The sequence below is a fragment of the Aythya marila genome, assembly GCF_965140915.1.
Source record: "Aythya marila genome assembly, chromosome: 3".
In the NCBI taxonomy this organism is placed as follows: domain Eukaryota; kingdom Metazoa; phylum Chordata; class Aves; order Anseriformes; family Anatidae; genus Aythya; species Aythya marila.
This window is the reverse complement of record NC_139044.1, coordinates 108,434,689-108,460,835: the sequence shown is the minus strand read 5'-3', so window position 1 is coordinate 108,460,835 and position 26,147 is coordinate 108,434,689. Positions and strand designations below refer to the sequence as shown.

General features: G+C 38.4%; 1 protein-coding gene across 1 annotated transcript; it reads left to right on the top strand.

The window, feature by feature from the left end:
• Nucleotides 1-226: 226 nt before the first annotated feature.
• On the top strand, nt 227-5,171 carry LOC309876495 (retinol dehydrogenase 14-like). Its single transcript, XM_082756846.1, has 2 exons — nt 227-594; nt 4,271-5,171. The coding sequence occupies exons 1-2, from the start codon at nt 232-234 to the stop codon at nt 4,886-4,888; spliced, it is 981 nt and encodes a 326-aa protein (XP_082612972.1). The 5' UTR covers nt 227-231; the 3' UTR covers nt 4,889-5,171.
• The last annotated feature ends 20,976 nt before the right edge of the window (nt 5,172-26,147 follow it).

Sequence of the window (26,147 nt, the reverse complement as noted above, 5' to 3'; positions counted from 1 at the left end):
AGGCTGCTGCTCTCCTAAAAGCGGTGGTGGCATTGCCGCTCCTGGGAGCCCTCTCAGAAGAAGTGTTTAACTCCCTGCGGGCAGGCGTGAGCTGAACTCGACTATCCCTCCACCTCGGGATATTCCGCCATAGTCCCGGGTGGTTTCAGGGCTCACCAAGCCCCTGCAGGACTACAACCCCCACAATGCCCAGCGGCGCGGCCGGCCGAGCCTAACGCGGGGCCCGCTCCCATGGCCGCGGCGGTAGCGGCGGCGGCGGTGCTGGGCGGGGGCCTGCTGCTGGCAGCTTGGCGCTGGCTGCGGCCCGCGGCCCGGCCCGGCGCCGGCTCCGGGGCCTCCATGCGGGGCAAGACGGTGATCATCACCGGGGCCAACAGCGGGCTTGGCCGGGCGGTGGCCGCCGAGCTGCTGCGGATGAAGGCCCGGGTCATCATGGGCTGCCGGGACCGGGCGCGGGCGGAACGGGCGGCCAGCGAGATCCGAGCCGAGCTGGGCGAGCGGGAGGCGGCCGAGGGCGGCGGGGAGCTGGTGGTCCGGCAGCTCGACCTGGCCTCGCTCAGCTCCGTGCGGGACTTCTGCCGACAGGTCGTCCAGGTACGGGCCCTGCCGGGGGTAGAGGGGAGCCCCCCCCACCTCCCCCGCCTGCCCGCACTCGGCCCGGGGGTGCGGGGTGGTGTAAATAAGTGGGACGTGCTGTGCTGGCTGCTCGAAGCTTAAAGGTCGTGGCCGGAGCACCTCTGCTATGAATAAAGGCAGAGAGAGCTGGGGATGTGCGGCCTGGAGAAGAGAAGGCGCCGGGGTGACCTTATTGCAGCTTTTCAGGACTTAAAGGGGGCTTATGAAAAAGATGGGGAGTGACTCTTTGCTCAGTCAGACAATGACAGGACAAGGAAGAATGGTATTAAGCTAAAAGAGGGTCAGGTTAAAGTAGACATCAGGAAGAAATTCTTCACTGTGAGGGTGCTGAGGCACTGGAACAGGTTGCCCAGAGAAGCTGTGGATACCCCATCCCTGGAGGTATCATCCAGGTTGGATGAGGCCCTGGGCAACCTGATCTAGTGGGTGGAGTCCCTGCCCATGGCAGGGGGTTAAAACTGGATGATCTTAGGGGTCCCTTCCAACCCAAGCCATTCTGTGATTCGTATTTGTTCAGGCTGTTCTAGTACTGCAAATAAAACTTTTTTATTTTATGAGAAACATAAAACATTCCCTTTTCTCTGCTTTTCTGTTCTGAACTAATTTGCCTTTAAGTTGACATTACAGCATAGCCTTGTCCCCATAGCAGTAAAGGTTCATGAGTGAACTGCTCGCAACTGCGTCCATCCTGCTGTCTTCTCAGCAACACCAGACTCCCACACATTTTGCATCTCTTGCCAACAGTAGCTGAGTTTAGTGGTTAGATGTTTTGTAATATATATATTTTCTCCAAATTTCCTGGAAGAAAAAAAAAAAAAAAAAGTTTAAGATCAGAGACATCCAGTCAGTTCTCCTGATGGAAATGTTGCAATATGAGTTCAACAGTACAATTAGACACCAGAGAGTACTGGGAGGCACCATTAGAGCCATTCCACTCCAATTAAAAGCTTCAGCTGGGACTCTCATCACATCTAGCAGTGCAAACCATGAGACACAAGGTTGTGGGAAACCACGCATAGTCAGTTCTGCCACGTGGTGCACTGCTTATTGAGTTGCTTATTGAAAGATGCTCAAGTGCAGTTGTGAGAAATGAAAATGGAGAGAGACTACATTGTATTGACTTTCAAAGAGCTGTTGTAAAACTTAAATATCCAAAAAAGTCAAAAGAGCTCTGGTGGAGCTCTGTGTAATCATATGTAATCGTATATATAAATCTAGTTACAAGCTCTAATGTTACTTCAGTATTTTGTGAAAATAGGCATATATACAAAATGATACAAAACACTAGACCAGAAACTTACTGTTTAACCTATAAAATTATATCTTCTGTAGTACAGAATATCCAAAAATGTAAATTTATTATCCATTCTTCATTGGTAAAGCCAGTAAAAATGCCTGTAAATGAGAAATGGATAGTGAAAGAGAGAGTGAATGTATTTGCAGAGTGCAGCTCTCAGGTGCATTTTAAGTTTTATTTTCAAAATAATCCCCAAAGCAGCTGAATAACAAGGAATGTGAGTTCAAGAAGCTGTTACATTCAAGTTCACCTTATTTGTCTTCTGTGAACCTGTGTCTGCTTTTTGGAGTTGAGTTGGTTGTGGGTTTTTTTTGTTTTGTTTTGTTTTTTTCCTTTGGTTGTTTGGTTGATGGGGATATTTTTGTGTTGTTTGTGTGTTTTGAGATGAAGAATATTTAAAGATCATCAGGATGGGGGTGAAAAGGCTTAAATATTGTCAGGATGGGGGAACAGTGCACTCCTGCAGCCTAACTTTGTGGGAGCTTTCCATTCCAAAACTGCGAGATTACGTCTTTCACTCCTTAGCCTCATTGCAAAAAAATGACTTGGATATGTTGGAGGGCTCCATGGAAAAATGCAGAAAATGGAAGCAAGCTCAGAAGCCACAAAGAATAGCACTGGCTGTCAAAGCAATATTTTGTACTCTCTGATGTTCTTGGTCATGGTAGCTGCCTGCTTGGCGTGCTTTTTTTTTTTTTTTTAATCACATTACTCTAGATTATTAAATTTAGGAGACTCAGAAAATAACACAAGTGGAAGTCCTTCTTGCAGTGTTAATTCTTGTGAAATGAATCCTCTGGTCAGGTGGTGTGAAAAGTTTCTAAAACAATGTTCTCTAAAGGAAGTAATGCTTCAGTCAGCAAATCTGCAGTGAGACACTTGTTCAGTTCTTCTCTTGCTTAGTGATAGATACCATTATGTCCCTTTGGGTGAGGAGAATTGTGTTTGATGCTCTTCAAATCATGATTTTGTAATTATGTGAAACACTGAGAAACATGAAGTTCTGCAGAAACCGGAGGCTGAATTACTTGATGTTTTGTGGTGTCAAATGCCAGCCATCATTAATTGAATGCCAAGTGAAAATTTGTGTTTTGCTCTCTGTATCTTTGCCGCCAAATGATAGTCAAATAAAAGGCAAATGGTATAAAATTTGTCTTGAGATTCTCTATTTTTATCATCAAAATGACCTGAAGTGATCTGTGCTTGCCTACGTTAGTTTTAAAGAATTAGCAGCAAAGAAAACTCACGCTGCTTTTTGTGTTAGGCAAATTAATACTTTTGCATCTGAGTCATGTAAACATAAGTTTCCTGTGACACTTCAGACATTGGTGAAATCGCTGAATTCAGAGGTTATTTGGGCAGCTTAGTTTAACCTGTATTTTTTGAAGAATTAATTGTTTTGGTTAATTTGGAAAGCTTTCAGTTTTTGAGTGGATCCTGGAACATGAAGTATATAATGTACGTTTGAATTATCCTCACCACTTCCTGTGTTAATTACTTATATTTCCTGATGCGACTGATTTCCTGATTGATTGCTCTCAGTCTGAACCAGAATACTGATCCATCAAGCAGCATGTGCTGAGCATATCATAAAAATTTGAAGCTTCAGTCCCGTAGACATTTCTTGAGTTTACCTATTAAATAAATCATTGTATGAAACCTGCTCAGTTAGAATCATGAATGTTGCTCTTCTATCATGAGTTCTGCTCTGTAATTTGCACCAAGCAGCGCAATGAAATATATTCGAATGAGATAGTGTTTAAAATCATGAGAACGTTGTTTTTCAAATTTTTTCATTACATCTTCCCAGTGAGATGATGGGCTTGCAATATGACAGGTTCTCTTCAACAGTGACGTTAGTTCTTTGAGATAATGCTTTTTGTTCTATATCTGTATAACTTTTGTGGTAGAACCCTTGCCTGTGGCTGAGGTTTGTCATAAACAGTTATCATGCATGAATGTGTCTACTTTTCCAAGTATAATAAGGAGGTTACTTTTTTAGAGGAAAACAAAATGCATCACAAAGATAAAATACCACTGAATTCCTATAGAAAGCTGTTCCCGGAGAAACAGATGTTGTGTTGTCTGCACACATTAAAAGTTGAACAGACCTGCTTTCATGTACCTGCATCCTGCTGGAGTCAAATGTTTGGTTTAGTGGTAGCTCTTTTTTTTTTTTTTTTTTTTCACTAACAATTTAGGGACTATTGGAAAGTTGCAATTTAGAGAACTAGAAATTAAGTTATTTCCCTCTAATGGTGTCTAATGAGAAATATTAAGCATAATAGTATGCTTTGCATTATAAAACTGAATGATGTTTTTCTTTCCTATTTAAAGGAAGAGCCAAGGCTGGATGTTCTGATAAATAATGCAGGGATATTCCAGTGTCCATACATGAAGACAGAGGATGGTTTTGAGATGCAATTCGGCGTAAACCACTTGGGTCACTTCTTACTTACCAACCTTCTTCTGGGCCTCCTCAAAAATTCTGCTCCAAGCAGGATTGTGGTAGTATCCTCAAAGCTTTACAAATACGGAGAGATCAACTTTGAAGACTTGAACAGTGAAATAAGTTACAATAAAAGCTTTTGTTATAGCCGGAGTAAACTGGCTAATATATTATTTGCAAGGGAGCTAGCACGTCGATTGGAAGGGACAGGAGTCACTGTAAATTCGCTTCATCCTGGGATTGTCAGAACAAATTTAGGCAGGCATGTGAATATTCCTTTGCTGGCAAAACCCCTGTTCAATTTGGTGTCGTGGGCTTTCTTCAAAACACCTCTGGAAGGAGCCCAAACTTCTATTTATTTGGCCTCTTCTCCTGAGGTTGAAGGTGTGTCAGGGAAATACTTTGGGGACTGCAAAGAGGAGGAACTCCTGCCCAAAGCCATGGATGACTTGGTTGCAAGAAAGTTGTGGGATATCAGTGAAGTGATGGTTGGATTATTGAAATAAGTGCTGGGGTATCTGCTAAAAAGGAATGCAGATAACTATGCAATATGTATTTGGAAGGGTGTAATTCTCACTTTAAATACTGTGGAAACACAGGTTAATGCTCAGAATTATTTAATAGAGGAGTGATTTATGCTGGAACTCTGTTTTGAAACAAAGAATAACCTTTATTTAATGGGTGCAGTCTTTCAAAAAAAATCTTCAATAAAGTTTGAGGGTGTGAATATTTCTGGTTAAATCTGTTCAGAAATTCATGTTCTACAAATAAATATTAAACAGAACTGTGTTTTGCAGTGTATATGCCTATTTGTCATGTTCTACTACTTTGTAGTCAGACTGGGCAATGCAGGGTGTTGATGGTGAAATGCTTTTCCTGTAAAACAGTTTTAAGAAGAGATCCTAACACTAAGATTTTAGTCTTTTTGAGCCATTACAGCAAAAACTGGAGTAAACAGTTTTACTGGTATCTTGCACTGTAATCATTAGGCCTGAGTGCCATTCAAAGACTTGTCATTAGCCAAATGCTTCAGTGAACAAAATTATTAAGATGTATACAGTTTAGCTGTGAAGCACAAAGTTGGCTTTTTTTCGAGTACTGTAACTGCCATTCACTGTTGTACAAGCTGTACTTTTATTTTCACGTATGATGAACTGGCTATTTCTTGATACATGGACTGCTTACATTTCATTAAAAATGTAGTTGACATGTCTTGTGGTCTCGATAGGGCTTTGCATGTCATGAGTTGTGTCCATGCAAAGTTCACAAGACTTCAACCAGATAAACAGAAGAGAATATGTTTCTTGCTGTGTGTTTGGCTTTACTGATGGCACTTTAACTTGGTAATGAGATTAGAAAAAAATGTCTAATACAGTTTAATGAATCTTTAATAAAAAATCTTTTAAAATAAAAGAGTTAGCACTTATTCGTTCATTGTGGAAGATACAACCACTGGTCTTGATGCAGTAGCTTTGTTTCAAAGGTAGAAGATTCACCTGTGTCAGTTTAGGGACCCTCTGCTGCATAGAGTTAGAAATAAAATGAACTTTGAATAAATTAAAAAAAAAAAGATATTACATGAAGCTATAATGAATTTATTTTTTTGGAGGGATGGAGGAGGAAATTCATATAATTAATGGGTTCATACTGACATTTATGACTTTTTTTAAATAAACTGGTCTAGCAGGTAATTCAGAGTATATAGAATATGGAAGAATGAAGTGGAGTGATTTATCTTGATAAATATTATTCAAGGAAACCGATATTAATTATACATGACATATTTAATAGACCCTTTTTACTTACCTGTAAATACACATCAGATCATGTAGCAACCCAGTTGTTGAGATCTTATCTCTGGTTGTTTACTCAGGGTCTTACCCTGCTGGAGCTTCTGCACAGGGCAGTGGCCTTACATGTCCTAGCCCTTTGCCAGCATGGTTCTGCTCTGGGCCAGTGGCGTGGGTGGGGGAGGAAGGTGGCGTTCCAGAAAACCACAACACACGCTATGAAACTGAGCACGTTTCTAAGATCCTGTAACATGCTGAGGTTTGTACTGCTCACTGTAAGGCAAAGTGTAGAGATGGGTGTGCTGTCAAAACATTTTCTTGAGCGTTGATCAAAGTTCTCAAGTAATGCCAGAGGGAAACAGGTAACATGCAGAGAGAAGGTTCTACTGTTCTGCTCTGGACTTTGCGGTTCAGAAAAGAAGGCTCAGGACACACCTCATTGTACTTTGCAATTACATTGAAGGATGTAGTTCCTGTAGTGAGGTGGGGATTGGGCTCTTCTCCCAACCACCAAGTGATAAGATGAGGAGAAATGGCCTCAAGTTGTGCCAGGGGTGATTTAGGTTGGGTTTTAGGAGAAATATCTTCACTGAAAGGGTTGTTTGGCATTGGAACAGGCTGCCCAGGGAAGTGGTTGAGTCACCATCCCTACAGGTCTTAAGAAATGTGTAGATGTAGAATTTAGTAGCATGGTTTTGTGGTGGGCTTTTCATTGCTAGGTTAAAGGTTGGACTACATGATCTCAGAGGTCTTTTCCAACCTGAATGTTTGATATGATTCTATGAAATAGCTGTACGCAGAGCACTTGAAACAGCTAAAGAATTAAAAGTTCATTAATACTTCTAGTATGCAGGATAACAGTAAAATGAGAAACTGTTTTCATGAACTGCACGTTATCTTAATCAAAACAACATGGTGTATTTCACCTGCCAAAGAACAAGAGTGAAGATGCAGAAGAGCTGAGCCAAACTTGGGTTTGTGTTCTCAGTACTACTGTAACAATACCGAACTAATACTACTGCATTTTTTCAGTGCTGAAACCTGCGTATACCTCTTGAGAGGAAAGTCTTAGGTGCAAAGGTGGAGAACAGAGAAGATGACAAATCTGGAAGTGCTGTGGTAAAGAACTGCCCTGAACAGAAGAAGATTATATATTTTTCAGACTGAATGATCAGCATATGATACACACTGGCCTTCAAAACAGCAAAGGTGCATGTGTACAGACAAGAGATGTGGAATAATAAATACCAGCTGTATGGTATGTCTCTATAACATGTAATGCCTCATACATCTACCAGGTGTTTTTTTTCTTGTGAAACATTGCAGAAATAAGAGCCTTTGTTGGAAGATGATTATATTCCTGTAATCATATCTAGATTAAAGTCCTTTTTCCAGAGCAGGAGAGTAATCACATGATACTCTTAATGGAATATAATATGCTTGAAAATATTGCCTGAGAACATTTTGAAAGGATGGATTGTTAGAATCTCTGGCACCAAAACATAAATTTTATTTTTTTTCAACATCAGTAACATTTGTCACTTTCAAGGTTGAATTTAACTCTCAGTGGACTAAGCTTTGATTACTCGCTTGAGACTGCTGTTACTGTTTATTTATGTGATGCTTTTGTTATTCTGGTAGCATCTAGGAATTTGAGACCACATAGGTCAACAGGTCTTGCAAAATGTAAGTGCAAAACCAAAGACTGTATTTCAATGTGTGGTTAGGACTGCTGATTCAGTCTAGATTAGCATTTTGGCTGAGAAAGAATACAATACAATACTACATAGGATCTTAGTAAGCTCAAATATATATCTGTGATGTGATGATTGTCTGCTGAATGGCAGAGGTTGGTAGAGGGATCAGTGTCTTGTTCCAACAACTTCACACTTCACCCCGATACTACAGTGCCTACAGAAAGGTGTGGCAAGCTCTGCATGTTACTGTTCTGTAAACTAATCCAGAGCTGTCTGGTGTGGTAAAGTCAAAACCAGGACACATTTCAGTTGCCTCCCTCCACCGTCACCACCACATGAACACCATTATATGAACACCATCACTCTGAAATTAAGCTTATTTTCCATTAAGTATTAAGCATGGGAAAAATAAGGGGTGAAGGAGGCAGACAGTAACCAGGGATAACATGTAAAGACCAGTGAAATGCAAAACAACAGCTTTCACAGGTAGGTATGGAGGCTGATTGCACTGCTAGTAAGTACATTACAGATATGCATGGAGGCCACATTTGAGGTTAAGATTTTATTGAGGTCTCTGGTAAACATAGCCAACACTTTCAACAGCCAAACGTACCTTCATCCATCTTGCATAAATTATTAGACTTTGAGCATTTGATTTTTGATCCATCAGCTGTGCTGCATCAGCCCCTGTGCCCTGGTGGTTTAAAAGCTGGCTGGGATGCATTCAGGGCACAGTCACTCTTGAGAAAGTAGCCCTTGTCCTTTTGCTTTTTGCGGGTGAAATGCCTTTTTGGGGTCACAGCTGAGATGCGGAGGGCCACAACAGCAATTAACCTGTTTGCCTGTTCGCAAACTTTCCCCACTGCAGCCAGAGGTCCATCCCAGCAATGACTAGAAATGCTTGCACGTGGCCCCATTTCTCAGTGATCGAGTTTCATATTGCAGCAACATTACAGACTAACTAACTATACTCTAGTTGGGTTATTTTAAAAGTGTACATGAGTGTGTGTGTGGACACATGCAGGTGCAATTTAATCCCTTGTTTTTGAAAGACTGACAGGAAGAGCTGTGAACAATTTACTGAGGAACTGAAGGGAGAGGAGAGCGGGCTGTTGGTATGACAGGGGCTACTGCCTCCCACATGGACTTGGTGTGTGATGAGACGTGGTGCATTGGGGTTGGTCTGAGTGTTGCACTCAGGTGCTCGAGTTTTATTCAGGTTGCCATATCCATTATCTGCTTTTGCAGCTGGGAAACTTGCAGGCACAGCTGAAGGAAGGAAACATTTCCATGTAATAAGTGAGGGAAACAGGCATCAAGTGTGCTAAGTGGAACATTTTTAACTGCTTCAGCATAATTTATTCCTCTTTAGAACAAGAGTTTGAGGAAAGATTTTATTTTTTTTTAATTTATTTATTCTCAGTCCCAGCCCCTAACTACAAGCTTACAGGCTAGCTCTTATGAATGAGGTTTCTGAAAGCAAGCTAAATTGCAGTTGCATGTATTTAATTTATATACCATATCTGCTTAAGTAAAGAGAGACTTATGTATGTTAAAAAAATAATAATAAAGAAAGAAAGAAAAAAAAGACATATTCTGTCACTAATTTACTCTCTTTACCTTGCCACAAAGGCCAACATCTATCCCTAGGCAAAGGGATAACACTGCTCTTTCAGGCACTATAGCCAAAGCAGCAGGCAAGCTCATAAACCCAGCAGGAGCTCTACAGTAAAAATTCTCCATCTTAATTAGATAAATGATCAGTTTTTCCATGATGCAATAAAAACAGAAGTATTTAAGCTCTCTTCTCTTTTTTCAGTGGTTGCCTGGTTTGCCTAAGCTTCCTACTATGTGAATGCTTCACAGCCTTCAAAGCCTTAGCCCTGGGAGTGTGCAGTATGATTATGCTTTTGCTTAAAAATGCAAATATTTCCCACTTCAAGCATACTTAATTTCTTTCCACCTAAGGGTATAAAGAAAATAAACAACTTGCAAGAGTCGTACAAATAATTTTTAAATGGGAGGCCTGTTCCCTTTTTCACATAACTTTTTCCAAACTAATCACGTAGAAGGTAGTTGACTTGCAAAAAGATCCAGGAGGCCTACACAGTTGAATTATTATTTTTGATCTGTCTCAGAACAGTGCTGCTATTTCTCATAACAGAAAATGACAACCTCCCTCTAGACTTTTTACTTACCACTTCAGCTACCACTAGCAGCCTCACACCTGTTGTAGCTGGATTCAGATCAGAGACATTAGATTTGAATATTTAATTGATTCCAAAAGACCTACGTAGCATGGAGAAAGGAATGCTTTCCTAATTGCTTATTTTGGGGAAGGCTGGCACACAAACCACCTAAAAGGTTGAAATCCCTTTCTTTTTACATTTACATTTACATTTACATTTACATTTACATTTACATTTCTTCCCAAATAATGTAAAAGCAAAACAAAACAAAACAAAAGGCCAAAACTTAATTAAACAATATAGGGAAGGAACTGATAGCTTATTTGCCATGAAAATTTCAAAAGGTGTCACATCCTTGAAGTCTATGATACTCAGTTTAGCAAGGTACTGAGATCTTTCCAGTGCTTCAAGGCCAAAGCAAGCAGTCTGAAATCCTAGTCCCACTAAAAGTGTTGGGAGTCAGACACCTAAATAGTTTTGCTGATTCTGATCTGGCTTTAGCTTTGGGCAGCAGAGCTCTTATAGCCGGTTGGATGGTGACTCTTTCAAGCTCGATGAATGACGCTTTATGCAGTTCTGTGTATGTGTGGCATTTTTATTTTTATTTTTTAATACTTCGCAAACTATGGAGTGGGGGTGGGATGAAGGTTATGTATATATTAAATATCCTGGAACATTCTCCATAAATATCTGTTTTTCTGTCCCAAAATGACATCCCATCTCTGCAGCTGTTGGGGCATGTGTCAGTTTGGCACCTGGATTGCTTTTTGGTGATGAGTGATACTATTTCAATTTATCAGAGTCTTGTTGCAACTTTACTTTAGGCCATTATCCTCCTAAATCACAGCATGACCATCCACTCAACAAATCCTATCTACTCCTGAGACAAGTGATGTCAGGGTCTTTCTAGAGGCTTCAAGACTGGAGTCATGAACTCTAAAAGGCAAATGCCATGCCTGAAGGCCCAGAACCTACTTACACTGCAATGAATAGGTTTGATAATATTTTTATACTCATTCATAGACAGGAACACCTTCTCCAGTGTATACAGATTAGTATTTTAGACTTCATAAAGCCCTAGAGACAGTGTTGTAAGTGTAGCCCATGGGTTAAACATAGCAAGTTAACACTCATTTGCTATTCTGAAGGGCTGAGATCCTTTAACCGATTGAGGTCAATAATAGTTCAAGTTGCTTGAGACTCTACCAGGTGTCGACAATATTTGAAGAGAAGGTGGAAGAAGATATCTTTTCATCAATTTAATTTTCTTTGTTTTTGGTCTGCCCTGGTGGAAATCTTCAGAGGCCTAAAGGTGTTTCAGATGCATCTCGATTGACATTGTAAAAGCATGTAAGTCTACATCATGGAGGTATTTGTCCATAAAATTTTGCTATAAGCAAAGATTTTCAAAAAACATAACTTCACATTTTATGCAGTGGCCAAATTATATTAAAAACTAATTCTATCTCAGAAGCAAAGCTATGACTAGGGTCCTGGGACATTAGAACTGAATAAAAGATAATGTGCTTACAGATTCAAGGGAGGCAACCCTAAAAATCAAAAAGAACAATTAGAAACATTTATGACATTTATTTTTATTTTCAGTTTCTGAGGGTTTTGTTTGCTTGATTAATTCTGGATACCTGCTATGTGAGAAAAAAAAAAAAAAAAAGTTAAAACATCAGAAGAAAATGTGAAAACAGCCATGTTTCAACAAAGCAGCACAGTTCTTCACTACGGAAAACCTATAAAATGACAGGAAATGGCTTAATGTGGTAGGTGTTCATTTTTAAGGGTTCTGTTGACAGAAGTTGATGAGTGAAAATATTGTATTTCATTTTTGCCTTTTGTTCAGTAAATAGCCTGGAATTTTGATGCTGCCTAGAGGGACAGCTTTGTACTATGGTGGTCTAAATTGGGATTTTTCATTAATATAACCAACCAGATGATTTTTTTTTTTATTATTTTTTTTAAAGAAAAAAGCTGAAGTCAAAGAGAAGACCAACAAAAAGCACCACAACGTTTATCTTTTACTCATCTGGAAGAGTTTATTTTAAACATGGAACATTGTTTGCTGCTGTGGAAATGAAAGTGAGAGAGTTGCAGCTTTCTTCCAATGCCATCTGGCAGATGATTTACTTGCGTATGGTATTCACTAATCCAAATAACCCTGTGTGTGGTAGCATTGTCTCTTTACTGATCATGCAGTAGAGTTGGCTGAGCCTTAGATGGCTCACACAAGGCTATCAACAGCACAGTACAATAGACTGTTTAAAATTAGAACAGTGTTTTGGAGAGGGATACGCCAAATTCATAATATCTTTACATTTTTTAAAGCATTTTCCTTACCTGAGTTGAGCTTGATGTTTCCTTTTCAGTCTCTTCATGGTTTCACTCAATTCTACTCAGGCTTCAGTCCACTGAATTCAACACTTGTAGCCTCAATGCTCAGGAATCAGAGCATTGGGAATCCATCCCTAGGTTAATATCCTTATCCTGATGATAACTGTATTTGCTTCTGTAAGGTCCCTTCCTGACCTCATGAAACTTATATTCCTGCTGAGTCTAGCTCTAGCTATTTCATTATTACATTAGTGCTAAATACTGCCTTCTCTTGCTGGAATATGAAAGAAAAAGCTATGAATGGTCATTCGGGGAATCAAAATAATTAGAAGAGTATACCTTGAGGAGCTGATCACAAGGTATGAATAGATGGATGCATTCACTTGCTTATTTTTATTTATATTTTATGGAGAGATTGGTATTCAGATACTCTTCTATGCTCAAGATTATGTAATTGCTCCCTTCTCAATATGTTTGTTTTGAGTGATTTTTTCCATAATACCTAACTCTCTGTGCCTGAAAGCTCTCTAATTTTGGCTTTGGATTCCACTCTTAGATCTAAAAACCTAAAAGTTAAGTGTTGATTGTGTCTTATTTGTAGGCGTTTCTGTTTTTCAGTTCAATCTGATCCTCATAGGTCACTTATGAAAGTTAATTTTATGGTTCAATTTGCAATTGTCCTTTTTGGAAGTTACCTTTTTGATTTTAAGGAGAGTTGAGATGTTTTGAAAGATAGACCACTATAACTCACATGTGAAATTAAAATACACACTGCAGATAATTTAGTAGCAGAGATGGGGAAGGAATGGAAAACACAGTTGTTTTCCTGAAGACCAGGTGATTCTTTGAACTCACTGGCTACATCAGTTTTGCTAAGTATTAAACCTGTTTCCTGATCCACAAGCTAAATGGGATAGTAGGGCAATTTTCATGCTATCATAGTCTGTTCTACCACAGAAGAGGCGTGGGTACATCCACACTTTTGTCCATGAGTTTTCCTTGGCCCATGCTGGCTCCTGAAGGATGCAAAAAGCTGTTTTGGAAAGTGTTAGTTGGCTGGGGCCAAAACAGTGCCAAGAACTACCCTAAGTATTAAACAGTGTAGATGATCAAATTTCAGTGCCTGAGCTGGCGCCCTGTCACTCCTTAATTGAGTGGAACGAGCATAGCCAAAAAATGCCCCCTTCCTCCCCCAAATGTTAACAGAATAGATGTGATTTTTCAATTTAATTCCATGACATTCAGAGACTGTTCTGGAAAATTGAAGCATATTTTCTCTTGCTAATTTTATAGTGCTAAAATTCCACTGACTTTGCTGCAATTTCTATTGACTAACCCTGTAAACACATGGAGAATCAGTATTGTTATTAATATCACCATGTCGTCATGCTTTATTCATTTTCAATTTTATAACTGTAGTCTGATCACTTGGAATTTTGTCCACTAAACTAGCACTGGACTATGGAAATCTTATTTTATCAAAATGTGTTATTCTTGGACCAGAATTCACAGTTACACAGTTGCACTTTATAGATCCATAGATTTTTTAAAGCCAGAAAAGACCCTTAGATTATTTAGTCTGACTTCCTGAATGACACAAGCCATTTAATTTAAACCAGTAAGCCTTGCATTAAGTCCAGCACTTTGAGTTTGGCTAAGGCTTATCTTCTAGCAAGACGTCCAGTCTACATCTGAAGCCATCAGTAGTTGGAGAATCCATCACTTCCTTTGGCAGCATAGTCCAATGGTTATCACCCTCTCTCTTAAAAATGTGTGTTTTGATTCTTCCCTAAGTCTGTCTGGCTTTCACTTCCATCTATCACCTCTCATTATGCCTTTTGTTGTAAGATGAGAGCGTTGCTGTTACTGCTTTGTGTTTTCTCCCTGTGGTGATACTCACACATTGTAATCACTGAAATCATCGCTAGATGTTTTTATTAAACTCAACAGACTGAACCCCTTTAATCTCTTTCTGCAAGGTCCTTTTCCAAGTTTTCAGATAATTTCTGTAGCTCTTCTCCACATCCTATCCATTTTTTTACCTCTGTAAAATGAGGAAACAAGAAATGGATGTCATACTTAAGCACATGTCCATTTATAGGCAATCCTAGTCCTTCTCAATGCTTTCCCTCTGTTGCTCTAAGGCGATCAGTAATTTAAACATGCCTGTGGCTGTTCCCTGACACTAAGGCCAGCTGGAATATCACAATCTGCATCTGTGCTCTTGAGCACTCTTTATCTTCCAGAACAGGGTGTCTGCATCCAAACTGCTTTCTCGGAATGTTTCCTGGCAAGTCATAACACTTCCGTTGCACTTGGGAATTGTCTAGGAAAATGCTGGCAAAGGCCAAAACCATGCCAGGGACCAAAATAACTACCTTGTGGTACTGATGAATAGAATGAAGGAATAATGACCAGGGACATTTCCTGACACTTAAATTCAATAGCATTGTCAAAGCGTTCCCAATTCCTCTCAGAGCAACATCTTGATATTTTTAGCTCCAGTGAAAGTATTAAAGGCATGTTTCTCTTAATCTCTTTACGACACCTAGAAGACAGGTGCGCGGGCTTATCTGGTCACCTAGGTTAGGTGAAGTCATATTCAAATAAGAGACGAGCATCTTCTGATTTTCATTTGCCCCATTTCTTATAGATTCCTACTTTTGAACTAATGCTCTGCCTGGTAAGATTTATATCTTCACACCTCACCCCTGACAATAAAGGGCACTTGGATAATTTTAGAGCCCAAGTCCAACTTTTCAAGACTAGGCTTAGGTGAAACGACACCTCAGCTTTTATGACATGACTCCACTCCTTTGGGGATGACTTCTACTAGTGGCACTTATGTATCTAAATCTCAGAATTATTTTTGTGAAAATATTACCCATAAATAATTTACTTGTACAGATAAAATACAGTTTTTTTATTATTATTATTATTATTATTTTTATTTTTATTGTTGGTATTGGACAGGAACAAAACCTCCTATCCTGAATTTTGAAAAATCTCTTTTTAATATGCTTTCTTTGGTACAGCAACACAAGAAATAATTAACAGGTTCTACATTCGCTGGTCTCCAGGCAGGAGGGTAGACAAGAATTGGAGGCTGGCTAATGCAGCTTTCTAACACAATTCCAGCCAGCTGTGTATCCTTAAATTCCTCTATATGCTCCCATTCTGCATTTTAGAGTTTGTAACTAAGTTTAAAGCTGTAAAAGCACACTGGAATACTGCAACAGAGATCTCATTTTGGTCACACTGATCTGAAAATCATGTACAAAATGACATTTGTATATTTTTTTCCATAAGGTCATCATATAGAGCTGTGCATGGACCTAGTACTAAATGCTATGAAATGCGAAGACATCCCATCTAGAGAGAGGTAGGCATAACCAATGTAGATGCAAATTAGCCTGTAGTGTTTGGTCGTGAGGCCTGGACTGACCCTTTTATTTAACAGTGTGGACGTGCCTTTTGAAATATAGCTATAATGAATTTCTTGTCAAATGGAGGCAGCAAAAAGGACTCTGACTGATGCATGCTTTTGGGTTAGGCAAGGGCTAAAGGTGAGTCTTATGACTTCTTTTCACCTTCTCCAAGAGGTTGGTGCTGGTGAAGCAAAGAGTGCTGAGTATGTCATATTCAAGTTGTGCTTCACAGGTGAGCTTGCTAGTAGATACTGTCACAGGTTTCTGCTGTAGATGAGGCTGTGAATTCTGTTAGTTTTGGACCGGATTCCTGTTCTATTCAGCCCTAATTGCTACAGGGCAGTAACTTCAGAAAGAGTGGAAATGACAGGTATAACTGCTTCAGTCACCCAAGCTAAATCTACCTGCAAACATGAACAAGAGCACTTCTTCTCACTTATAAACCATCTTTAATATCAACTTACGTGAACGTTAAAAAAAAAAAAAAAAAAAAAAAAAAGTTTAAATTGCTATCTTCATCTCAAAAAGCATCTGTGCTCAGGAATAATTTGAAATGGTAGCTGATGTTGGGGTGAGCCAGAGCAAGAACTGTTACTCACATACAGTGGGAATTCATTATTACTCTCATTAGCTTTAATTATCATCACCTCCATTGACACATACAGTGTTTCTTTCATCACTGTGCAAGGGGTTCAGACACTACAGCAGCACTCTAATATTTCTCAGCATCTGCCCATCTGGCAAGCCTTTGTTCTGTAAAGTTTGTTCTGCCACCGTCGATTTTAGTTCAGCAATCTTGCATCTCGTCAACATGGTGAGATCACTTAAAACAAATATTTCCTAGGCAAATACATCCCTGTTGGTTTGCTTCTTCAGAACCTCAGCAATGAATCTGGGTAGACTGAGTTAGCAAAAGCAGGCAGACATTTATGATGCTGTTCTGTTATTTTTAGTGCACCATACATTCAGCATTTTCTTCCCTTTTTAGAGGAAGATCATTTAGATGGTTCTTTGAAGACTAATTTAGGAATGTTGGCAAAGGCCAGTTAGTGTAACATGTGCAATTTATTATGTTAACAATGTCTGATGAAACAACAAATCTGAATAATCCTGCCGAGCACAGAGAAAACATGCACTCTTTTTTATGCTGTAGTTTGATTTGATCTTGGTAGACTACAGTTAATATATTTTGAAACAAAATATGCATGGCAAACTGTTTTCATAAGACTCTAATAAAATTCTTTCTCTTTTTCATTTTTTACTTTTTCCTCTCTCTCAATCTTCCCTTCATTTTGTTCAAACAAACAAACAAAAAAAACACCACATATTTTACCATCTGTAAAAAAAATAAATAAATTATTGTCAGCTGCTGCTGTTAAAATTCTGAAACTCTGTTTCAGTAGGTTCCTATGCACAATAAATAATACAGCATGGAAGACAGTAGAGAAGCAAAGTCATTCATGGAGTTATTAATAAACTCTGTGATTTTTTTTTTATTTTTTTATTTTTTATTTTTTTCTTAGGGAAACCAAGCAGCTAAGCAAGTTGGAACTTCATTGCCTGAAAATGATTGAAATAGAATAAAGTAGGGCACAGTTAATAGTCAGGTATTTAATATAGTAAGAAATCCATTTACATTGTTGACTCAGTAACTTATTTGCTGTATTATTGATTTGATCTCTGCCAAGAGAGAGCTAAGGGCTTTGTCATGGCTTTGTTGAATGTGTTGTAAGAGCTTATATAGAATGAGTGGAAGAAAATGGTAATGGGCAGGTTTGGACTGGCTTGGAGAAAGCCTGAGAATTTGTCACTGTAAAAGTCAAACTCCTCCTCATCAATTTTCAGCTCTGCAATATTGTGCCAGATGTACCCCAAAGCACTGAGCATACTTCACTGATAAACCCCAAATGCCCATGTGGTGTTGCACTAGGCAAGCCATAGTAGAGCACTGTAGATTCATTTCCATCTGCCTTAGAGAAACGTTTTCTCAAGTTTCAGTCTTTCTGCTTAAAACTTTCCACTGTTCACTGTGGGGGATTCAGAAGTGTAATTCCTAATGATTTTCCAAGAGTTTTTTTTTTTTTTTTTTTTTTTTTTTTTTTTTTTTTTCCCTTTGTGTGTGTGTTCTTAATTCTGCTAGATGATGTTCTTAAAATCAAAAAACAAACCTCCTTCCTGATTGCTAAATACCAACAGGGTAGCTAGTGCCATTGCACTGGAGGAAGTCAGCAAACAAACCCATGTGTAAATGAATGGCATTAACCATCAAATTAACTTCCTCAGCAGTGGGGAATACCGTACTTCATTAAAGTTCCATTTCTATTGTCAATTTGCATCTAATTTACATTTTTTTTCTAGGAAAGTTTATCCCTGTTTTTTGTTAGCTAGATTAACTTTAAACACAGTACTTAAATTATGTTTTTTTGGATCTTTCAGCAAGTCAAACTGACTGCCAGTTCTCTAGAAATGAGCAAATTGACTGTTTCTTATGAAATGTATTGTTTGTTTGAAATTTGCACTGGGGCATGGCCATGTGTTTGTACATATGCTTTAAGGATGGATCTGCTCTCTGTTCATAAATTATAAAATTGCTTTTCAGTACTCCCTATGAATTCATCCTGAATTTGATGTCAGTTCAACATCCAGTGAGATTTCAAAGAAGAAATTAAATAATTTCTTATCCATTAGCCATGACTGCTGAACTCGTCAATAACGAGTCTCTGAAAGTAACCAGCAAAAGAAATCCACCTTGTAGGTGTTTTTTGTTTTGTTTTGTTTTGTTTTGCTAAATGTGTTTCACAGAGTATATTTTCATTTTTCTACACACTTTTGACTGGTAAAGTTTGACTCTGTTGCCATAAAAACTTGATAAATGAATTAAGAGGTAATGAAATGAGGACTTGAGGAGTAATTGAATGCTGGGAAGTTTCCAGGACATAATCCAACTGCTTACAAATCAAAGACTCAAAAAATTATCATTTTGAGTAAAGTATTTGTTTAACTTCTTGTTAAATAAGTATACTTAGCTTATTTTCCAGTAAAATCTAGCATTTCTAAAGTTAAAGAGCAGAAAACAAAAGAATATATTCAAGTCTTCCTATACAAATTTTCAGAGAGAAATTGAAAGTGTAATGTCCTGTATGCCTTAAAGAGTTAATTATACATATTTTATAAAATACATTAGCAAACAGAAATATGAGTGTCAGAGGCCAGATAACACTGGTGCTTTCACATTTTATTTGCTCTATTTGTAAACCAGTGTCTGAATTACTCTAGTGAAATACTCTCATTGACTAAATTTATTTTGTGAACATTCTGTCCATTTTAGAATCCAAATCTGAAAGCTTCAGTTTTGGCAATACTGTTAAACTAGACAAAAACAAACAAACAACAACAACAACAAAATATCAAAAGCAAAAACCCATACAAGCAAACAAACAAACAAAAAAGTCTAGAGATTCAGAACATTAACCTCATTCAGCAGAGGACAAACACAAAAGTCTAATTTGCTCTGAAGTAAAGCAAACACTTAAGAGTTTATTGAATTAAGGCTCAGAATGCTTGGACAGAGAATTAGTTTCACCTTATGTCAGATGAAAATTTTCCTTTCATGTATATTGAATATTTGATATCATACAAGATTTATGACTTTTTCCGAGAGACAATAGCTAATAAAAATAAAATTTAAAAGATATTTTAAAAAATTGTTCTTTCTCATCCACAGAAAATAGTTCTTCTTTTCCTGGGAAAATGAAGGCATTTAAAAGGTAGCTCAGGAATGACACTTCTTTTTTATCCCAGTTTTATTCCAATTCTACTGAATACAGTATTGCAGTGGTGATGGAGAATGTGGTATCTATAATAGTGTGCAGTATGTTACATATGGGGTGGATGTGAAACAGTGAAAACAAAGTGATCTGTTCAGACCATTTGAAATGTTTCCAGAACCTTCTTTCTGGTCACACATTATTTTGATTGAATATTTTCTTCAGTCAAAAATAATTTCTGAAACAAGTACTATAAAATATACAATTATTCAATGTATGTATGATATTTGAAATGTTGATTGCCCTTACTTTCTCAGGTAACTGGTGAAACAGGTCAGAGTTTGTAGTTCTTCTGTCAGCACAGATTAATTAAAGGTCTCCTGTGTAATAATAAAAATAGCTTGAAATTGTTTATGGGGTTGATTTTAATAAACACTGCCTAACATAGACCAGTGCCCAGCATAACTAGTTGATTCACAGCCAACACTATATCATCTTTCACTGGTGCTCTGAAGAAATAGCACAAACAATGAAGATGTCTGAGGTATGTCACAATAGTGTGATCAAAAGGAAAGTAATATTTAAATATTATAATAAACCCAGTGATGTTTTTTGAAATAGAATGATTTTAACTCAAAAACATCTGCTTGAAAGTCCAAAGAGATTAGAAATGTCCATTAATGAAAACATACTAATTAAAGGCTCTAAATACTTAGAATAGTTCTATGGCTATGTAAGTTAGTCCAACTGATAGCAAAACTCGACATGTTTCATATTATTTCAACTCCTTTTATTTGAACAAGGAAATAGATAAACAAAAGAAAATGATCATGTTGTTTTTTAAATTTTGTGAAAATATAACCCGAACAAAGGTCAGTCTTCAAATGCACGGTCCATAGGGCTTGGCTAACACAAGTAGCTGTAAGGATAATATCACTTTGCAGAAACAGTGGGACTCAGCTCTCTAAAGTTCTATGTAGTAGCAGAATGGAAAGAAAATGTAAACCAAACTGCTCCTTTATCCACCAGTTCTGATACTTCAGATTTATCTGAATCATTGGAAGAATAAGCTACTGCAGCTTCTAGGTCTGTTAATAAAAAATCCAAAAATAATTTTATTCTAATTCATATTAAAAAAAATGGAATAACTATTTTTTGCTTGGAAAGCAAGTTTTCAGATGTCATTATTGTAAGTGGACTTCACAAACTGTTATATTGTAGAGGAATGGAGAAACTCTTGAGTTAAATGTGGTGTCATTATTTAAAAGAAACTGCTATTAAGTTTAACTCCTTTACACTTTTACTAGTTCTTCCCACTGAGGAGACCACACTGTGGAATATCATTCTCCTTATTCCTTAGAATAAACAAAGTTTTGCAGTGTATATTCAGTAATCTAATATTTTCTTGAAACATTAGGATTACAGTATACATGTATATGTGAATGTCTACCTATTTCAGGTTTACTTCATGTCAAAAAAGAAGGTGGTCAGGACAAGATCACTGGGTGAGTGATTTGTCCAGATAACCACGTGCATTCTATAGTCTGCAGATTGGGCAACATGAAAAAAAAAAAAAAAAAATAAAAAAAATAGTACAACCCAACAAAGAATTCACCAGAGCTATATCTCAAGAGGCATTTGAGAATCAGATTAGTAGACTAAAAAGGTAAGGTGCATAGGTGTCCCAGTACTAGCTCACTTATGTTTTAATTTCTCTCAAGACACATTAATTGGGATAGTGTACTAATGTCAAGGATGCTGCTGCAGCCAGAGGCCTGCTTGACTTGGAGCTGGCGCTTTCTGAAGCTGGTTTACATCTGTAGCCAACTGTCTGAGCAATACATCTACTCTGGGGCAAAGGCAACCATGGGACCTTAAATTAGTTCCTAGAGGTGGATTAGATGTGCTTACAGGGCAGGTTTCTATTCTCATTTGAGAGACATGGGTGGGTGAGAAACTTGCTAAGGTTGCTCTCACGTCTAAGTATTCTTCATGTACTTTCAGCTGTAAACTTACCATATGTTTTTGACCACTGCACTGAAAGCACACCAGTTAAGAAGCAGTATGAGAAACTTCCCTGCTCATCAGTTAGCCGCTGTGCATGCTCTCCTTCATGAAGGCCATGAGTCCCTGAAGAAACATGACTAGTCATAGGAGAAAAACCCATGCCAATCCTCTGGCATGCAAGGGTATATTTCTGGTTACACAGTAAATGCTCTCTAGACTGATTGCCTGTCATTGGAGGGTATATTACAGTGCTACTGTAGGCCTCATAGGCAAACTCTCAGTGTTGTAAAGCTTTGTTTTCAGTTATTTCCCAGCTCACAAAATCACAAGACAAAAATGATCTGCACAGACTCCATGCACAGTTCATAGAAATACTAAAGCACCAAAGAGGGGGATCTCAGAGCTCAGAAAATAAAATGGAAATCCTCCAGTAAAAGCCAGAAGCTGGAGTGGCAGCCTCACTCTCAGCATGCAGAACAGAGTCTATCCCATATAAGGTTTTAATTAATATTAACTAATTCCTGGAGTTAGATTACTAAAACCAAGGTATAATAATTTGAAAATGATAAGCCTTTACAGTACCCATATGATTAGATAAACTGAGGTTCAGCCTGTGTCAAAGGTGCAATATACAGGCAGATCTACTTAATTGTTCAAATGAAATAGTGCTCATTGTGTTCTGTAGTATTCTGAGATGGAACACCACATTTTTTATTTTTATTTTATTATTTTTTATTATTAAACTTCTGTATTGCATTCTGTGTACTATATGTAAGGATGAGTTGGAACAATATCTGAATTTTTCACAGAGATTGTCCCTGCAATTTTCATTCTGCTGTAAACTCGATGAATCTGGCTGGATTTTTCTTACTGGTAGAGTAAGGGAAATGGGTGAAGCCAGTCTCCTGTAGTGGCAGAAATGACAATAGTCTATAGAATAATGTAATCAAATATCATCACTTCAGCCTTCACTCGCATAGTGTGAATTGCACATCTGACAGAGCTGACTGCAATTCTGAAGCAGATAATTTGATTTAAACAAATAAATCTATAGAATCTGGATCTCCCCCTTCTTCTCTCCCACTTGCAGCTGCTGATTCCTGCTCCCTGCTTTAGCTGTACATCAAAAGAACTTTTCAGAGACAAAGCTGACCACACGTATTTTGTCTTCCAAACTGTTTATGGAGATTCAGTTCCTGGTGTTTGACACATGAGACATCAGTAATAAGAAGTGAAAAGCAGCCACATTTGTGTAGCAGAAGAAACACGGAACAACTGGGTGCTTTGGCGTCATTCTTTTATCATTATCTCTTTGTATCTAATTATCTTCCTTAGAAAACATCAGGTGCATTTCTGGGGATATTTTCCTTACCAGGTTGCTCCTAGTCAGCAGAACAGGCTTGGATCTCTGTATGCTTCGTTGCCCTCTAACCATCTTCAGGCAGGCTCAGCACCTTCAAGCCTTCCCATATGCTCTCTCACAGTAAGATATACAACACACAAGGTCAGTCTCATGCCATGAAAGTATTATTCTAGCAGAATCATAGAATCATTAAAGTTGGAAAAGTCCTCCAAGGCCCCTGCCACCAATGTCACCCACTAAACCATGTCCCTAAGCATCATGTTCAACCTTTCTTTGAACACCCCCAGGGATGGTGACTCCACCACCTCCCTGGGCAACCCATTCCAATGCCTGACCACACTCTCTGAGAAGAAATTTCTCCTAATTTCCAACCTCAATGTAGTAGGGTGCAGGACCCCCCACAAATTACATTTAACACTATAAACTTATAAAAGTTTTCAAATAGGCATGTTTCAGGACCACAGAAATACCATGCAGGGATAAAGAAGACCCATTACCAGGTGCTATCTTTTGAGGATATGGCCAGTCTGGTCTGGAGGAACTCTCTGGATGTGACCATTCTGTACCACTTGGGCTTGAATCACTCCCTGGGGTAAATGCATTTAGCAAGGGAAACAGCCTCTGTGAGTCAGTTCCTCATCCTTTCTTCATAGACTTTCTGCAAAGCTATGTCTGTAACATCATGAATTTTCATGGTATAAAATAGACTGCATAAGTACAACCACTAGCCAGAGAAATCGGATGCATCACAAGGAATATCATGTACTTCAAGACTTGCTTGATCAAGCCTAATGGATGTAGAAGTGGAGGTGACTCATCAAACAGTGTTTCTAGGAATCTTTAAAACTGATGCTGAAGCAATATAGTACAACAAGAGAATAAACATATCACTGTGACTAACTGAATAGTCATTAAAAACCCGCCAAACCACTGGCCTGCAGCCTCGGGTAAACCTTTTTGGTTTTCATATTGCAGGAGGAAAGTAGTTTGCAGATGTCTTTAATCAAATATCAAGCCTTCCTATCAGCCAGTTCCAAAATCATCAGTTCTTGAAGTCTGGTGTCTTCCACACAATATTAAGCATTTATTAATAATGCCTAAAAGATAAAGACCTATTTTTCTTTTCATCTACAGAGATGAACGTTTGTGATGCATTCTTTCCCCATCAAGATATTAACTGTTATTAAGAGCTCCTTTCTCTGGAAACCTTTGAATCAATAACATTTATCTACATAATGTAAGATCTATAAATCAAAATGACACAATTCATTCCACTGGGAACTATACAATTCACACCAAATCCAAGCTTCTTCCCTGCACTTTCCTTTCTGCATATCTTTCCAATCAGAATTTGCAAGCATTTGATAATACCAAATGAAAAATAAATATATATATCTCTTTATGGGAGAAATAATGTTTAATAACCACAATGTTTATTTTTACCTTTGGGAGTCATTCAGATATACCATTGCCATGGATAAAATGTATAACATCAATTGTACGGAATAATAATAACAGCCAGCTGTTAGACTAGTACTCTGAGATCTCAAGGTGCTTGAAATGGAGTCCGTGTAATTACCCACTTTGGACAGACACAGGAGCTGATTATTTTTTCTCATGGACACTCATATGCCAGTAGCAGAAATCAGTTTGCTGGATTCCCAGACCGTACCTAATGAGTCACACTAAGCTGTCTTTGAGCAGTTAATACAAACCACATTCCAGCCATAATTTAATTGGTTTTAGCCAGAAGACTTTTTGATATAAATGAGAACTATTTCTCACAAGCATGGTGCTGAAACCATTCCTCAGCTTCAGGGGCCAGATCACTGTGTGTTAAGGACTATTTTTCTGCATTATGAATGGCTCTAGGTTCCTGGCCAAAAACTCTGCCAGTTCTGTGAGCTGGGATGACTGGCCAAAGGCCTACTGGCAGTAAACTGGGAGTACTGTGAGCATCTCTGAGTGTGAGACTCATCTTGGAAGCACCTCTACATTGTATAGAACAGAGAGTCCTGGAAAAGAAGGCAAGAAACCAAAGAAACAGATAGAAAATCTTTTTAGCACAGCTAAGGGTGTTTAACAGAACAATCATTGTTTTGGACTAGCTTATACAGCTAACCAAAAAAGGTCCCAGTGAAAGCTTACTGAATTCAGCAACATTGCAGTGAAGTAATTGCAACAGAAAAGGCTTTTTAACAAGACTGTTTAGTGATTATGGCAAGAGACTGGGAGTTTAAAGTGGTCAGATTTATGCATAATCTTATGGTCTACCATACTTATTCACCTACAGAATACTTAATTTAATGCTCCCCAGTGTCTCAGGAGTCTTCATACTTCAGTAACATTCATGTAGTTACTGAAAGTTTTCCAGATGAAAGATCTGTGCAAGAGCAATTACTGCAAGAACTAATACTGTAATTAGCTGCAGCAGTTACTATTGCCAAGTACTAATACAGACCAAGGCAAACTAAGACTGTTGGCCTAAGAACTTGACCCCAGTACTAACTGGAGGCTCCAGAATAAGCATATTCCAAGGAAGTGTGTGGCAAAGGAAACAAGTCCCTCTATGACTTCAGATTCATATCTAGAAAAAAAGTTGGAATTAGATGTGATTTCAAATAACACAGCTGATGTCCTTTAGTGTTAGCAGTATACACATGCTTACTTAGAAAACTGAGCTTGCTGACCTCTGTTCAGTTCCTCGGTTCCATTACTTCAGTGATTTATGGTCAATGCTGAGCATGGGACAGTTCTGCACATGGAGGCTGTTCTGCAAGACCAGAACAAAACTATTGACACACGTCAACAAAATCTATGGAGAAGTATGCTCAGAACCTGTCCACGTTAATTGAATGAGTAAGATTTGCTTGCCTATTTTGGTAAATAGAAAGAAAGAGAGAATCTTAGGTAAAGTCATCCCCCAATGTAAGTGGGTTCACTACCACTAGGGTTATTGGAGGGGAAGCTGCATGACTTATGCATGGTATAACTCATTATTGGCTCATGGAGTATGAGACCAATGAGACCACTGTGATCAGTTATTTTGACCTCCTGCGTAGTACAAGCCACAGAACTTTCCTGAATCCTTGCAAACACAAATCTCTCTTTTCTATAGAATAGAAAACCATAAATGTATACTTTACCCAGAGGTACTGGTGTTTATATTACATAGGGTTCT

What these genes read in the sequence shown, in the direction of transcription:
- LOC309876495 (XM_082756846.1), top strand. Translation starts at nt 232, where the DNA reads ATGGCCGCGGCGGTAGCGGCGGCGGCGGTGCTGGGCGGGGGCCTGCTG. An exon ending in TCTGCCGACAGGTCGTCCAG is followed by an intron (nt 595 to 4,270) that starts GTACGGGCCCTG and finishes TCCTATTTAAAG; the next exon opens with GAAGAGCCAAGGCTGGATGT.